Source organism: Spinacia oleracea, chromosome 3 (genome assembly GCF_020520425.1).
Source record: "Spinacia oleracea cultivar Varoflay chromosome 3, BTI_SOV_V1, whole genome shotgun sequence".
Taxonomy (NCBI): domain Eukaryota; kingdom Viridiplantae; phylum Streptophyta; class Magnoliopsida; order Caryophyllales; family Amaranthaceae; genus Spinacia; species Spinacia oleracea.
This window is the reverse complement of record NC_079489.1, coordinates 43207510-43224234: the sequence shown is the minus strand read 5'-3', so window position 1 is coordinate 43224234 and position 16725 is coordinate 43207510. Positions and strand designations below refer to the sequence as shown.

General features: G+C 35.5%; 1 protein-coding gene, 1 long non-coding RNA gene and 1 other non-coding gene across 3 annotated transcripts; all 3 read right to left on the bottom strand.

Moving 5' to 3' along the window:
* Positions 1–5046: 5046 nt before the first annotated feature.
* On the bottom strand, positions 5047–9896 carry LOC110787638 (polyadenylate-binding protein 2). Its single transcript, XM_021992266.2, has 9 exons — positions 9263–9896; positions 8663–8781; positions 7815–8471; positions 7654–7731; positions 7480–7569; positions 6802–6936; positions 5880–6059; positions 5607–5798; positions 5047–5498 (listed from the first exon to the last, which is right to left on the bottom strand). The coding sequence occupies exons 1-9, from the start codon at positions 9549–9551 to the stop codon at positions 5256–5258; spliced, it is 1983 nt and encodes a 660-aa protein (XP_021847958.2). The 5' UTR covers positions 9552–9896; the 3' UTR covers positions 5047–5255.
* A 4354-nt stretch (positions 9897–14250) lies between these two features.
* On the bottom strand, positions 14251–15816 carry LOC110787634 (uncharacterized). The gene is made up of 3 exons (XR_002533143.2): positions 15701–15816; positions 14468–14556; positions 14251–14317 (listed from the first exon to the last, which is right to left on the bottom strand). It is a non-coding gene; the product is annotated as an uncharacterized lncRNA (long non-coding RNA).
* A 363-nt stretch (positions 15817–16179) lies between these two features.
* On the bottom strand, positions 16180–16247 carry LOC130471193 (small nucleolar RNA snoR60). The gene has a single exon (XR_008931854.1). It is a non-coding gene; the product is annotated as a small nucleolar RNA snoR60 (small nucleolar RNA).
* Between the last annotated feature and the right edge of the window lie 478 nt (positions 16248–16725).

Sequence of the window (16725 nt, the reverse complement as noted above, 5' to 3'; positions counted from 1 at the left end):
ATCAATATCAATTGGTAGTTGACTAATATTAGTAGTGAGTTTTAATTTACGGTGTAGTTTGAGACTTTAAGTTCTTTGTGCTTCAATTTTTGAGTTATTTGGGCTTCTAAAAAGAATGTAGTCATGGAGTATGATACTCTGTAATATTTTGAAATAATTTTAATTATTATACTTCTGCCAAAAAAAATTAACGGATTTTTCATGAAATGCCCCTGAGGTTTGCTTTAATGCACCAAATACCCCTAAACTTTCCAGAATGCACCAAATACCCCCGAGGTTTTAAACAATAACACAAAATTCCCTTAATGAGTATTTTCCGTCTATTCCGTTAACTTTTCCGTTAACATTAAATTATTATTTTTTTCCCTTTTTTTTCCTTTATCTTTATCTTTCTCTTTCTCTGTCACTTTCTCTTTCTCTTTTCTTTCTCAAACTTCATTGTTAATCCCCACCTCAATCAAAATAAATAATTGCCAGCATTCTCAATCAAATAATTGATTCATGAATACCCTAATTTCAGCACCAAAGACAACAAATTTCACAATTAAAAGTAACACCCAAAAAAATGAAAACAAATGAACTAAATGTTCCAAATATAAACCTTGCGAGCATAAAGATCAGTGAGAATGGCGCCCCAGCCGCCATTACTGAAACTGTATTGAACAATTGATGACGCAAAGAGCACGAACCGCATAACTTGCTTAACTGAAAAAAGATTGAGATGAGGAGTAAACGGCCAAAGACAAGCTGTTCCAACATTCCATGTTGAAATAGTGAGATCAATTGCTAAATTGCTCCATGGTGATCTAAAAAACCTCCGACTAACATGCAAGCGATGGCGGCGCTCCACCGCCATTTCAACAATCTTGCCCCTTCCTATAAACAATCCACCTTTCTTCCATCTTCGAAAACCCAGATTAATGAAAACCCCAAAAATATCAAATGGGGGTAATTGCAAAAAAAAAAAAAAAATCAATTCTACCAAACAAAATATTTGTAAAAAAAATCAATTTGAAAACCCAGATTAATGAAGTGTCGTTGTTGATGTTGCTGCTATTCGGTAATAAAACGGATTGCAAATCCACCATTGTTGTAGCTTGAGGAGAGAGAAAATGGTGATTTTTTTTAGGAGGGATGAAAGAATTGAAGGAAAGTGACGGTGAGGAGAGAGAAAGGACCGACCAAGGGCAAGTTAATGAAATAGGGTTTTAGTTAGGGATGATGATGGTGGAAGAAGAAGAAAAAGAACAAGATGATAATTGATGGCGTGAAGGAAGAAGAAGAGCCCAGAAATTGCGTGAAGGAAGAAGATCCCAGGGAAAAAAATTGGGTTTTTTTCATATTAAATAACAGTAGTTAATTAAATTTTTGGGTTTAATTAATATAATTAAAGGTTAGTATTATAATTAGTAGAGAAATTGGTTGAGTAAGGGCAAAAAATTAATTTCATGCTAACGGAGACTTAACGGAATAGACGGAAAATACTCATTAGGGGCATTTTGTGTTATTGTTTTAAACCTCATGGGTATTTGGTGCATTCTGGAAAGTTTAGGGGTATTTGGTGCATTAAAGCAAACCTCAGGGGCATTTCATGAAAAATCCGAAAAATTAATTATTAAAATAACACAAATTTTGAAGTTGTACTCGACACTACGGACTAGGGGCCCAATTTATAAGATTAGAACAGGGCCTCCAAAATGTTTAAGACGGCCCTGGTGAGGGGACTGAACAGGGTTGACAAGCAAAACAAGGTGAAGAAATTCTTACTCTATCACCAAATAAAGTTGTTCAGTTGCCTTGAAACTAGGGTTAGGGGTCCTAAGATGGGTTCTCTATACCTTAATTTGTGTCCTGGGTGGTGTTTCACCACTAACATCAGTCAACATAAGAATGGAAGGATAATAATAGGTTGTGATCCAGATGTATTTGAAGTTGATATTATCTCTATGGTCCCCAAATGATTCATTGTCATATCACTGCAAAACCCAATGCCAAGAAGTTCTTCTGTCCCTTCATTTATGGATACTCAGATAAGAAAGGGAGGGAATCCCTGTGGCAGGAGTTGTGCTCTCTTGCAAACCTGATTTCATCAGCATGGGTGATCATGGGGGACTTCAATTCCCTCATGGCAATTGAAGACATGATTGGTTCTGCTGTTAGAATGGATGAAATTCAACCAATGAGGTCTTATATGTAGGGATGGGCATGGGTCCAGGATAGACCCTGTTGGACCCGGCCCATATTTAAGGGTCTGGGTCTAATTATTTGAGACCCAATGGATGTGGGGCGGATCTGGATCCATGTGTTTAAAAACGGGTCTGGGTCTGGGTGGGGTCCAGGTCCAATATTCTCAGACCCAGACCCGGTCCAGACCCGCCCCACGGACCCGTGCAATTATTAAAATTTAGAAATAGTCTAATTGGATACATGCATGTATTAGTGTTTTGGCACTAATTTGCAAATTGTGATATTTTACGTATCGAATGTGAATATGTGATGGTAAATCGGTTAAATTAATAGCGCAGGACACTTTTCTAACACAAAAATGTTAAAAATAAACAAATAACACTAGACCCATTTTTTACCCGAGACCCATTAGACCCACTGGATCTGGGTATTGGTCTGAATTTTTCAGACGCAATGGATCTGGGGCGGGTCTGGCTCCGCCTAAAAAATATGGGTCTGGGTCTGGGTCACACCAAACCCGGCCCAGATCCGGCCCATGTCCATCCCTACTTATATGGCAACATTTCAACTCAATGAAGTCAAGACTGTGGGAAAACACTTTACCTGGACCAACAAGCAAGATGGTTCAGCTAGAGTGTTCACCAGGATTGATAGAGTGCTTGCCAATAGTCAATGGGAAGACATGTTCCCAACTGCTGAAGCTGCATACTTACCAGAAGGAGAATTGGATCACTGTCCAATGATCATGAGCTGCTACAAAACTGTTTAACAGAAGAAACCTTTCAGATTCTACAATATGTGGATTCATTCTGAAAGTTTCATTCCCCTGGTTGAGACAAACTGGAACAAATTTGTACATGGATGCCATATGTTTAGAGTTCTACAGAGATTAAAATTGAATAAAACTGACTTGAGATTCTGAATAAAACTGGTTCACTCAGTGGAAGCTACTGACATCAAGACCCATTCTGATCTCCTCATGGCTCAGAATGCTCTCCATGCAACACTTGATGACAGTCATCTAGCCACTGTGGAGAAAGAAGCCAATACAGCTTATCAAAGAGTCCACCAGAATTACCTCTCTTTTCTTCATCAAACAGCTAAACTCAAGTGGCTTGAATTGGGGGATGAAAACTCTAGACTCTTCCATCTAAGCATAAAACAAAGAAGAAAGCAGAACAAAATCAATTCTATTCATGATTAAGAAGGGAATTGGGTCCAAACCAGTGATGGGGTCCAACAAGCTTTCACTCAGTTTTATACCTCCCTTTTTGGTGTAACCATAGAGAACAAGACAGTAGTAAATCCAATTGTGATTGATCAAGGGGCTAGATTGACTGAGGATCACCTAGCTATTCTGAGAGCCCCGATAGAAGAAAAAGACATTAAAAGAGTGCTCAATACCATTCCTAATAACAAGGCACCTGGTTTGGATGAATTCAGCAGTCAATTCTTCAAAGCTACTTGGCCAATTATCAAAGATGACCTCTGCTTCGCTATTGTTGACTTTTTCAAAACTGGAAAATTCTTAGGGAAGTGAATGTAACTTCTATATCTCTTGTTCCCAAACTAACAGTGTCAAACTCTGTGAGTGATTTCAGACCCATTTCATGTTGTTATGTGATTTACAAGTGTATCTCCAAGGTTATGTCAACTTGGTTAGGCATCAAGCACACCGGGAAAAATGTGTTGCAAGTTCTGAATTGGACAAGAAGATACTGCAGTTTCAAGAGGAAAGTTATTTTTGCTGTTGTTGCTGGTCTAGTTTACCAAATTTGGAGAGCAAGGAACAACTCAGTCTCGAAGGGAGCTGTACCTGCAACTTCTGTTTTAATCCAAACTTTAAAAAGTGATGTAAAGCATAGAATCCAACAAGTCTGTGCAAACAGGCTAAATAGTGAAAATAGACTGGTTACATTCTTTGTAGCTAGTCTAGTTTCTTTCATACTCAGAGTGTTGGGTCTTGTTGTTGCTTTGGGGTGAAAGACTTCTCCCCCTTAGTTTATTTTTTCAATGTATTTGTTTAGGCTTATGTCTTTCTGTTGCTTTGGGGTGAAAGACTTCTCCCCCTTAACTAGGTTGTAATTGGTTGATTGTTTGATCAATATATTTCTCTTGCTTGCTTGCCAAAAAAAAAAAAAAATCTTTAGTATACGAACAATTTTTACTACCTCACATAATTTTGCTTTTTATTTATATCTTCAAACTATTTACATCACACGTAGTTACCCTAATATTCATGAAGTAGTTACTACTTAAATTGCAAAATAACCGTCACGTGACCATTACCCATATTATGATATTATCCAAATAAAATTTCTCCATTGCCCTAGTTCTTGCTAAGTATGAACCACGTGTTCTTGCTAAGGTCACGCTTGAATTGGGTGTAACGGATTATGGGGGTGATAAAAGTCAAACCACCATAATAAAAGGACAATGAAGGTGAATTGGGGTGGTTGCATGGAGGGTGGTGGGGTGGTATTGTGATGAGAAGTCGTGGTAGTGGTGGTGTTGTGAGGAGAAGGGATGAAGGAGGGAAGTAATTACCCCCCAAATGAGGGTAATAATCACCCTAGTGGGATGGTGGATAACTATTCCCCCCATGATAAGGGTATTTGTTCTACCTTCCCTTTTATTTTCTTCTTGCCAACACTAGCATGTTCCCTTTGCCACCACTTCATCCCCTCATCGTCACCTTCAATTACCTTAGTTTGACTTTTATTACCCCTTTAATACATTACCCTCAATCCAAGCATGCCCTAAGTAGTATGAACCACGTTTATAACCAGAACCCTAGTTTCACTGATTCTGTAACAGTTATTGGACCTCCACCCACTCTTGACAAAATTAACTAAAAAATGCACGACAAGAGCTCAAAGTAGATTCAATGTCAAAAACAGACATCTATGATCGAGTATCACAAGTATCACAAATATCCAAACAAAGAAAACAACAAGATGGTCAGCAACACAACAGAACAAGAACCAAAATATGTTACGTTGCTGTTTAAAAAGTATCTAAAGCCTAAACTACCAAAAGGAGCAAACACCATCCAATGAGGCTGCAACTTAAGATAATACCAAGTTGTCATTAAGTGACAATGAAGCCAGTTGCTCAGCAGCATTACCCTGCTGCTGCACAACATTCCTCAGGACTTCCATAGCCTCTGCAACTTTAGCCTTAAGAGCATCTGGAGACTCTAGCAAATGCAAAACCTCAGTCTGATCCATCTCCAATAGCATACCAGTCACCTTGGCAGCATTGTCATGCTCTATGGCATCCACAAGGGGATACAAGCTTTCTCCAAGCATCTAAACATAAAAATTAAGGTTTCAAGTCATTTGCAAGCCCCCCAAATATACATACACTTCCCACTCAATAAAATAATATAATATAATATAATATTACAAGCAACATACCGTTCTTTGCTGCTCGGGTGATGCATTTGCCAAAGCAGTGGCTAATGCAGTAATGGGCACAGGCTGAGCAATTCCCGCATCACGCAAAGGCATACCTCCCATATCATATCCAGGAAGCATAGCCCCAGGCATTGGGACTTCTGGCATGTTACGCCCAGGTGGGTAACGGTAAACACGCCCCCTCGGAAGCATCTGAACAACAAAACAGTAACACATAATTTATTACCAGAACCATCTACATCAAGCACCAAAACTTACAGCAAAAAAACAAACCTGTGACTGCATCATAGGTACAGGCGGTTGATTTTGCTGCACAGGACCTGAACCACGTCTTCCACCCCCTGGACGTTGACCTTGCTGCCCCTGCTGCATAAATGGCACATAGAAGTTTGGCATTGGAGCTGCTCCAGGTCTAACTCCAGGTACAAGCTGCTGTTGATAGCCAAACCCAGCCTATACAGTGTATGTCGACGTTATTGTTAAATCTCGGGAACATATACCATAATCACTGAAACAGCCTAAAGTTTTTTTTCCCTATGTATTTATCCTACAAGTTAAATGATGCTCAGCAAGCACATAAAAGACTCACTAGTCCCCAGAGGTTGAAAATTCAAAATTATGTACTCTTTATACAAGATCACGCACATCCAGCATATAACTCAAACACCAACCCATCAATTTACATACACTAACAGATATAACAGAGATTCTTTGGGTGTTGACACATAAGCACAGCCATTTTTAATATCCAAGTGTTCTGCATTCAGCATTTCACAACAGGAACCTGGTGCTTTTATTTATCGCGTTAGACAGGTAACCATCAGATTTCCAATAACAGACTAAAGAACCAAGACAAATTAGCAGATCAGACAGCGCATATTAGCAGAAAGTTAATCTTGCACTACAACACAGATACAATCATACAAATGCAAAAGTTTAATTAAGTGCAGAAGCTTAATACAGAGATACTTTTAGTTGTTAAATCAAGAATATACAAACAAAAATGTTAAAAATTCTTCAAAAAAAATATGGATTCCCTTAGAATAATTCATGTACTGAAATAATATAGGAGAAAAAAAATCCAGTCCAACATTTGAAGTATAGGTACTGAAGATAGAAATCAAAAACCCCATAAAAGAAAAAAAGAAAGTGCAAGAACCCATATAATTTAGTATAACAGATCTTAGATCCTTACTTGTGGAGGGATCATAGGAGGTGCTTGACCGTAGAAAATCTGTTGTCCGATACCAGGAGGTCCTGGAGGATACATTGGCATTCGGGGACCAACAGAAGGTGCCATAGCAATTGGCCTCATTTGTGAAAACTGAGCCTGCAATACACATCATTGTTTTCATTAAAGCTACATAACATTCGGACTGAAAAAAGAACATAAATGTTACTCCCTCCATCCCTAAAAGATAGCCCCAAATTCTTTTTCAGTCCTTTTGAGTTTGTGGTTCTCGCATGTCTCCTCTCAAGCACTATTATTTAATTTAGCAAAAAGAAAAGACTACTATCAATAAGTGAATACTAACCTAACCCACTTGCCTTCTTCCTTAATAAAGTGAAAAATGTGGTTTGGGGTAATTTGTTAGAGACAGAGGGAGTTATATATGAAGTCTTGCAATATAATCCAACCTGTATTTGTCAATATCTAAAACATGAACCAAATATGACACAATAATATTTAATAAAAATGGGAAAATCCATTAGGTAGGTTGATGCAGCCTGCAATCCAGTATTATTTTTACCATATTTCAATCTTTGACTCAATTCAGAAAGAGTTTCAAAAACACAGCAGCCCAATTATGAATCAGAAATACTATAGAATGAGAGAATACACGCAAAAGAAGGCTACATTCAAGGCTTTCACCTGTAAGCGAGCTCTTCTTTCTTCTTTCCGCTGTGCAAGGGCAACGTACAATGGCTTGCTGACGATGATTTTTCCATTCATCTCGGCAAGCTGACATTGAAAAAAAAAATTGTTTCACAACTCAGAAGCTAATGGTCCCCATAGGACTCATTAAATCACAGGTAACACACTTACAGCTCGAGAAGCCTCTTCAGGACTTGAAAATGCCACAAAGCCAGAACCCTTGCTTATTCCACTAGGATCACGCATAACCTGCAGACAATCAGACATCAATTACAGTCTAAATCTTTATCATAGGCAACTTCCAACATATGATATGTTGAAAACCTAAATACCTTGCAAGACGTAATTTTTCCATGCTCTGCAAATAACTCCTTAAGCTTCTCATCATCAATTGTATCATCCAAGTTTTTGATGTACAAATTGGCACCCTGGTACTTGTCAGCAGCTTCCTTCATGGTTTGCTCAAACTTTCCCTTAAGCTCCTGCTCTCTTTCAGATTTCTTCTGCGCCTTCCCCACATACCACTCTTTGTCATCAAATTTCTTACCATTTAATGCCTCAACTGCATTGGCTGCATCTTCCGCATTATCAAAGTTAACAAAACCAAAACCTTTTGATTTCCCGTCTGCATCCCTCATCACCACAGCACTGGTGATTGGTCCATATTCACCAAAAGCATTTTTCAAGTCATCGTCGGTAGTTGATTCGGACAGATTCTTCACATAGACATTGTTGAATCTAGTTCCACCCAAATTAGTATCCCTTTCCTGCTTTCGAACAAAATGCCCAACATACACTTGTTTATCATTGATCAGCATTCCGTTTAGCTTCTCTATGGCATTTTGAGCACCTTCTTCAGCATCAAACTGAACAAACCCAAATCCCTTAGACTGGCCATTAGAATCAGTAGCTATCTTGCATGACAGGATGTTCCCAAAGGAAGAAAATGTATCATGCAAAGCTTTGTGGTCAATGGCTTTGTCCAAATTCTGCAATACCACACGATCAAAAATAATTCAGAGGAGTGGAAATAGGGAGAAAGCTAAAGGGTTGCCAGCCTAATACAACTTTCTTGAAAACAGCCGAATTGAGAATAAACAAAGAAAGGAAGACTATTGAAGTTTTATGTTTTATGTCAGGTTTCACGAGGTTTAAACAGGCCGTAAATACATTACATTACCTTGATAAAGATATTCCCAGACCCACTTTTACGAATACTAGGGTCTCGGTGAGAGTACATGACTCTTATAGACTTTCCATTCAGAGGGGTGAAGTTCAACACATCCAATGCCCTTGCAGCTGCAGATGAGGGAACACATTAGACCATAAAAGTAACCACATGTAAAATTCAACACTCTAATTGACAACAACCATCGCTTTGATATGGTAAATAAATGGCGTAAATAAAACACCCAATATAGTAACTACTCCGTATATGACACTCGTTTCTGACAACTGCAATATCAGATCCAGCTGAAAGCACAAATAGCTTAACACCAACACCATCAAAGGTGAGCATAACAAACAAACACTGAATTGCAAATAAAGCCAGAGAGGAAGTTTCATTGCAAAATAAACATCGACCTGCATGAACACGCAAACTCAACTAGCCCGTAAAAGAAAATTGGCAGCAGCTCTCTATTCATTACCCGGAAAACGAAACAACAACAACAACAACAACAACAACAACAACAACAACAAAGACAACAACAACAACAACAAAGACAACAGAGCATGTTTTTGCATTTTAAAAAAAAAGAGAGGGGGAGAGAAACCAAACCATCTTGAGGATTGCTGAAGTTGACATAACCATAACCAAGAGATCGGCGGGTAGACAAATCCCTGCAAACCCGAACAGATACAACCTGACCAATCTGGTTAAACAGATCGTAAAGCTGCGAGTCATTCACGTTGAAGTCAAGGTCACCGACGTAAAGCGAGGTAGTCACAAACGCCCCAGCGCTACCAGCACCATTACTAGCACCGGTGGCGGCGACAGCATTCGGATTCGCCACTCCATTCGGACCAGTCGCAACCGATGCCGCAGCCGGAGTCTGAACTTGAGCCATCACTAACAAATCAAATCAAAAATTTCAACCGAATATTTTACTCTCTCTCAATCTCTCCTCTAACAAAACTGATAATATGTTTTCTAGGTTACAAAAAATCAAACACAAAAACCCTAGAAATTGACTCTGATTGATAACAAACCCTATAAATAATTTAGTTAATTTTTGAGATTTTGGGGGATAAATCGAGGAGAGAGAGTGATAAATCGTCGAGAAAAATAGACGACGATGAACAGAGAATGAATTTTTTTGGTGTTTTTGTTAAAAAAAAAAAAGTAGTGAGGGCAGACAGACGGGGGACTGCACCGCAACCGTGGGAAAAAACTGTTCGGTTTATATAGTAAGGAAATATGGGAGACAGTGGGCGGGTGGGCTATTGAGAAGAAAACCCTAATGCGTCATGAAAGAGATCAAATCTTTGCCGTTGGATTGAATTAAGATTTTATTCAAGTTGGTAAGTTTCTTGTCAAGCGAGTGATATCATCACGGTTAGAGGTTGGTGTTATCCGGTCATCCGGGCATAAGGAGTACAGAGTATCATTTTTTATAATGATAACTTGTTTTGAATAAATAGTTGTTTACCATTTAAAAAATTCGAAAAAATATTTTTTACCACCTAACAAATTATAATTTGTATTTTATCATCTAAAGAAAATTAAAATTTGTTTTTACCATTTGAAAAATTGAAAAATATATGAAAATGATATGTAGGGGCCACAATAACTGTAATACTTCTTATATGTTTTATTCTTCCATGATTTCATGTATTTAGAGCAACTTCAATGGTGAGGTACAAGATGTTATGAGTAAGTTTGCCACGTCAAATTTCTAGCCACAATTGATTAAAATTACAAGTTATCACATTGGTGGGCTACAATACTTTGTAGCTCCCTATAATATTTTAATTTAAATAATTTATTTATTAGAGCTATATTTTTTTTGAGCTACGTAGCCTAAAATAGCTACAAGGTTTTAACAGCTTCTTATGTCATTGTTGTACCAATGGTGGGGTACCTGCTCACATGTTCTTTTTTTTTGTGAGCAGGTCCAGTTTGTAACCATTGGAGTTGCTCTTAACTCTCTTTTTTCCCCAATTTAATTTTTCACCACCATTAACTCACAATGACAAAATTTAATGAAAGTAAAGAGTGAATGGTGAAAGAGTTAAAGAAAATCACTTAGAGAGTGTAAAAAATTAAATAGAAATTGAATTAAGTAGCCATACATAAATGTTTCATCTAATTTTTCGCTTTCAGATGATAAAAAAACAAGTTTTAATGTAGTTTCGGTGGTAAAATACAAGTTTTAATTTTTTAGGTAGTAAAAAATAATTTTTTCAATTTTTGTAGGTGGTAAAAACAATTTGTCCAATTGTTTCTTACCACCTAAAAAAGTTGAAAAATTATTTTTTATCACCTAAAAAACTAAAACTTGTATTTTATCCCCTAAAAAAAATTTAAACTTATTTTTACCACCTGAAAAATGGAAAAATATATAAAAAATGTTATGTATGGGGCCACAATAACAGTAATACTTCTTATATGTTATATTTTTCCACGATTTCATGTATTTAACTCTTTTCACTTCCCTGACTTCCTTATGTTCCATGAATTTACATAATTTTTCACCACCATTAATTGACAAAATTTAATGGAAGTAAAGAGAGAAGGGTGAAAGAGTTAAAGAAAATCACACAAGAGTGAAAAAAAAATGGAGGAAATTTGAATTAGGTAGCCATATATAAGTGTTTCATCTACTTTTTAGCTTTTAGGTGGTAAAAACAAGTTTTGATTTTTTTTATTTTTTTTTTAGGTGGTAAAATACAAGTTTTTAGTTTTTAGATTGTAAAAAATGATTTTTCGACTTTGTTAGGTGGTAAAAACCAATTTGTCCTTTTTATAATATCATTTTTCCGGTTGGTAATAGATTTATCACTAGATTAGATCTCGTGTACGCACGGATCATGATCTTTTTTTTATAAAATATTTAACTGAATATCCCAAACTACTGCATAATTATAAAATTTTGATCATACTCATTTAAATTTATTCATCTAATACGCACATCATATATGTGTAATATGCTAATTTGACCAACATATTGATTGAATATATTTTCCATTACTAATGTAACGATTTGACTAAAATATTACCAAAGAATATTTAGCAAAATTACAATTATGTGGTATCTATTATTGCCATATTTGATAAACTATGTTTTTTTTCATACATAGGTAGTTTATAAAAGGGTAGAGAATAAAATAAAATAAAACAGATATACTTTTTGGAAAATGGTTTTCTGGCGAGAAAATTTTGCACCACGAGGTGACACGTGTCATTCATGGTGTCTATTTTAGTATAAATTAATAGATAGATAGATAGATAGATAGATAGATACTCCCTCCGTTTTCTTAAATGGTTGTTTCAAAATGATAAGTACGTACAATGTGTTTTATTCTATTTTTGGTAGATATATTCACCATAGTTAATGCATTCATACTCTTTTTCTAACTAGTTGTTGGCCGACGCGCTAACGCGCGCCGTCCCCCAAGTTAGCAAAAAAATAATTGTGAAATTATTATTGTCATAATATAGTAATTACAATTTGAAAGTTACTATATCTGTATTCACAAGAAAAGACACTTGCTACATGTGAAATCAAAAAGTGTAATTGAATACATTCTTTATTTAATATCCATTTTGAAAGTTGTACGGAGTATTACATACAAACCAAGCTACGTATTTATCCTAACTTGAAACGTAACATATATGAAGTATCATTATTACCAAAAAAAATAATCAATAACTCATACATACAATAATCCAACAAATCTTGAGAAATACAACAGAAAAACAGATTTCAACATAAACAAATCGCAACATTACGTAGAGAAAAGATTTTGACAACAAAATAACATTCAACTTTTCCTGCTTGTTGCTTTTTTATCAGCAATGATCATGATCTTTGTGAAAGTTCCTGTTGCAAAACAAGTTTAATATAATCCAGTTAAAATCAAATCAAAGACACATTTATAACTAATTTCATAGATACAACTATGAAAATTCAAATACTACGAGACAATGGAGCTTTTGCCAAATAATTTGTCTCTCCTAACTTGTATAGATTTTTTTATCCATATCCAACTTGTTTTCCTAGTTCTAAAAAACCCACCAATGAAAAACCAATCCACACCTCACATAATCAGTCTCATTTTACAGTAGAAACTAAACTTTTCTATGCATTCTCAGGAAAATACAGAACCATTTATACATTGTCAATGCATAAATGCACAACATTGTCAACAGAAAAGTTTAAACATTGACGCTAGCAAACAATAGCAATCTAATAATAAGAAATTCGGTTCAAATAAGAAAACAACACAATGGTCAACTTCATTTTTGTTTGATTGCTTTATAATTTTTATTTGTACCTCGATTATGAAAAACACTGTAACACATATTACAACCCCTTGGAAAAGGTTTAAATGATGCAATGCAAATCAATAAGATAGAGAAAAGGATTACATAATACAACCCCCTGGAGAACTTAGATGATGCAATAGTAATTAACTGATGGAGCAAAGAATTATGCCCGGCACTCGATCAATCTACTCTATCATCAAACAAAAATACAGAGTACCATAATCAAATGACAGTAAACGGTCCTTTAACAACAGAACAGTGAGCCAATAACCATCTTCTGATGTATAGGCTAAAGTAAGTCTGAACTACTTGCTCAAATAGCTCAATCCCAGATGAACTCTTATATTACCCCAAGACCTCTTAAACCTCCACAATAAAGACGTTTGGATAGGAAGGTTAAAGCACACTACTTTACCCTTGCAAAAACAAAGATACTGTTTCCAGATTACACTAAACTAAAGACGGACAGAGATACCATTCCAAACAGAGTATACCAATATGTACCTAATCGAACAAACCAACAAAATCACTCCAAATTAAATTAACCTAATTTACACAATTCAAACTAATTACCGTAATAAGAAACACGATCATGAGCTTAAATAATGCAACAAGAGAGACACTAAATAATACATAAATCCATATCTTAAACAATGCAACACCTCTTAGTTCAATTTATAAGCATGAGTTTTGAATATTTGAGAGTTTTCTTGAGCTCAACTCGGCTAACACCTTTAACAGGACCCAGACCATTGACTACATTTAATAATATATACCTGGTGCCACATTTCTAAGTCATACAAAGCGAGGGTCTCGGGGCTCAAATGATGTACGTAACCGTTCAGCTAAAATAAAATGTACAGAACCATTGAATGTTCATGAAACCTAGTGCTATCTAAGGCCACCTAAGATAGAAAATTACCCTTCATTAACTTGCTTGACTTGATTGATTCAATATATCTTTCTTGTTATGAAGTCCTGCACCATAAAATATACAGGAAGTGAATCATCCTATATATTGGGTGAGGACATAAAACATTCTCTCCTATTGTAAGAGGCTTTAAAGTAATTAAACAACAAAATACCTCAAAATAAGTCCCCCAAGATATAAAAACATAATTTCCAAATCATGTACCTTTTGTTGAGTTGTTGAACAATGATGTTCCTTATCAGACTGTTCTAGTGATGCTTCTTATTAAGAACAATACACTGTACGAGGAAGAATTAAGGAGATGTCAGTGTACCTTATCATTATTAAATAGAATCTCTTTCGAAGGGGATAAACTTATTTGGATGCCTTGGAGCATCGATGTTGAACCGAGGAGTGATCTTACTTTTTCAACTCTAAAACCAAAATAAACACAATTATAAAACTAATACTGCATATAAGCTTGTGAGATTAACGTTTGAACTAATAAAACAATACTGTATACCCAAATTAAAATTAACTGAAGTTCATAAATTTATACAAATAACGCGAGATATAAAGAATACCCGGAAAAATAGAGATGGGAAATGAGCCCATGAAGCCCCATTGAGTGAACATTGTGGAGGAATTGACTGATAGTTGTATATCTCCATTGCTGCAAACACAATGTTACGAAAAGAAAGGAGTTAACACAGCTGAAAAACAGCACAATCAAACAAATTAAACACACACAAAAATCAAATCTAATTTTCTCCTCAAAATTCAAAATAGCTACTCTAATCAAGGAAACAACCCAATGGCAACAAATCCATTGTACTTCAGTTATTTACGTTCGTATTTAAGTGTATCAGTACTTAATGTTTTAGGTGTTTCAGATCGACAGAAATTGAGTAAATAGTTTTGAGAACATTATAAGACACATTTTAAATATTATTGTAATTGAATCCTCGGTAATTAGACTTCCTACTGTACTATATACAACTACCTCTCCTTAGGAAGTCACATTATCTTACACAGATATCTTTAATGAACTTCAAAAACATAAAATTATCGTATTATTTAGAAATCCTAAACCTTGCTTAAATGTCGATAATTTATCCCCCTTGTCCAACTGGAATTCGAATTCTTGTATGATTGTAGCCTTTATCACATTCTTCCTTGTAGCTGTTATATTCATATTCTTTTTTTCTGTGTATAACTCAGTCCTCCAAGATTTTTTCAAAACAATAAATAAGAAACTTACAAAAGACATATTGGCAAAAGAAAAATAATGACTAAGAATCCAATCTCTAAACAAAAGTCTGCATATTTGAAGCTTGATACAAAAACCGTTAGATGGCTTTCAAGAATTTTGTCAACAGATGCCATAACTTGAAAACGGAATGTATAAACCAGTTGCATCGGAAAAAAAAGTATAAACCAGAATAATAGCCTAAATTGAAGAAATATAGTAACATACTACTTAAATTGACAAGCATACCAAGAAGGGTTTTCTTTCCCCTCGAGTGAGTTAAGTAGTATACCATCATAGCTGCAAAAGCAACAATGCCAGTCTGAACTATGTGACATTATGCCTTGTTTTGACCACCCAATCCCCCAGCCCCTATTCACCCAAAAAACTTAAGGATCTACAATCAAACTTTCTAATAGAGATTGCTCTTATACCATCTAGACCTACGTGATAGACAGTTAAGAATGGCTTGTTTTCATGTCAATCGAATATGTCAATGTTCATATTTCATACTACCCAAGAAACGCAAGGATATATAGGCGAACTTTCTGAGATCAAGATAACGTACTTTGGCCAATCCACATTACTTCTAAAGTGGTCTTTGGTTTAAGAAGTGGTTACTGGAACTCCCATATGTTGCCACAAAGCGTGCGCATGACCATCTTCACTTGTAATTACCTGAAAATTTTCAAAGGCACTCACTAATAATGTGGATTGGAGGAAATAATGTGTATTTTTTTCATCAATAAAGATCCCTCTACCATAACAAATTATAGAAGGATATAATATTTTTCATCAGTAAAGGCCAAACACAATATTATCACCATCAGTAGAGGCATAAATATCTATACATTATGGAATTAAGTAATGTGTCATACTTGACAATTGATTTACCTTAGAGAACATAGAAGCATAACTTTTGTCTATAAAGCAAATTAAGAAATAATTATAAAGTTGTTATATCCACTGCTTATGAGATAATTCTTGAATTATCTCTCATAGTATAGAAACGATTTCAGATAAAAACAAGGAACAAAACTTGATAAATGAGCAAGATCTCGAGTTTACATCACCCATAAATTCTTGGAGGGGAAATTGATAAACTCATCACCCATGAAGTCTTGAAGGGGAAACCATGATGCATTAGCGCCAAGAAGAGCAAAGCAATCTACAAGAAGTTAATACAAAATTAGCATATAACTAAGAAAATACATATTTTTTAAAAAGAAAATAAAGAAATTGCGCACCAATGCAGTGTACTTGCAGTGTACCACTGGAAGAAATCTCGATCCACCCACAACTCCATCCCATACCACATTCCTGGGAGAAAAATGACAGCAAACGAAAAGGGAGTCGGACTATGAGATTAGTAAATAATAACATAACCGAAATTCAATATTTTTTTCAAAATTAGCTCTCAAAACTAATCAAAATCCACCTAAAAACATACAAAATCAATTAAAATTATCTGATCCCTTCATAAATTAAACAAATTCATGCAATGAAACACAAAATTAGTAGCCAATTCAATTAAAATCAGCCATAATGCACAAAATTCAACCATTAAAAGCAAGAACAAAACCCTAATTCAAA

Bases quoted from the DNA above. Each gene is read 5' to 3' on its own strand.
- LOC110787638 (XM_021992266.2), bottom strand. From the start codon at position 9,551: ATGGCTCAAGTTCAGACTCCGGCTGCGGCATCGGTTGCGACTGGTCCG. The intron at 8,782-9,262 runs GTTTGGTTTCTC...CCTCATCTGCAG, and splicing joins CTTCAGCAATCCTCAAGATG to CTGCAAGGGCATTGGATGTG. The intron at 8,472-8,662 runs GTAATGTAATGT...GTGGTATTGCAG, and splicing joins CTGGGAATATCTTTATCAAG to AATTTGGACAAAGCCATTGA.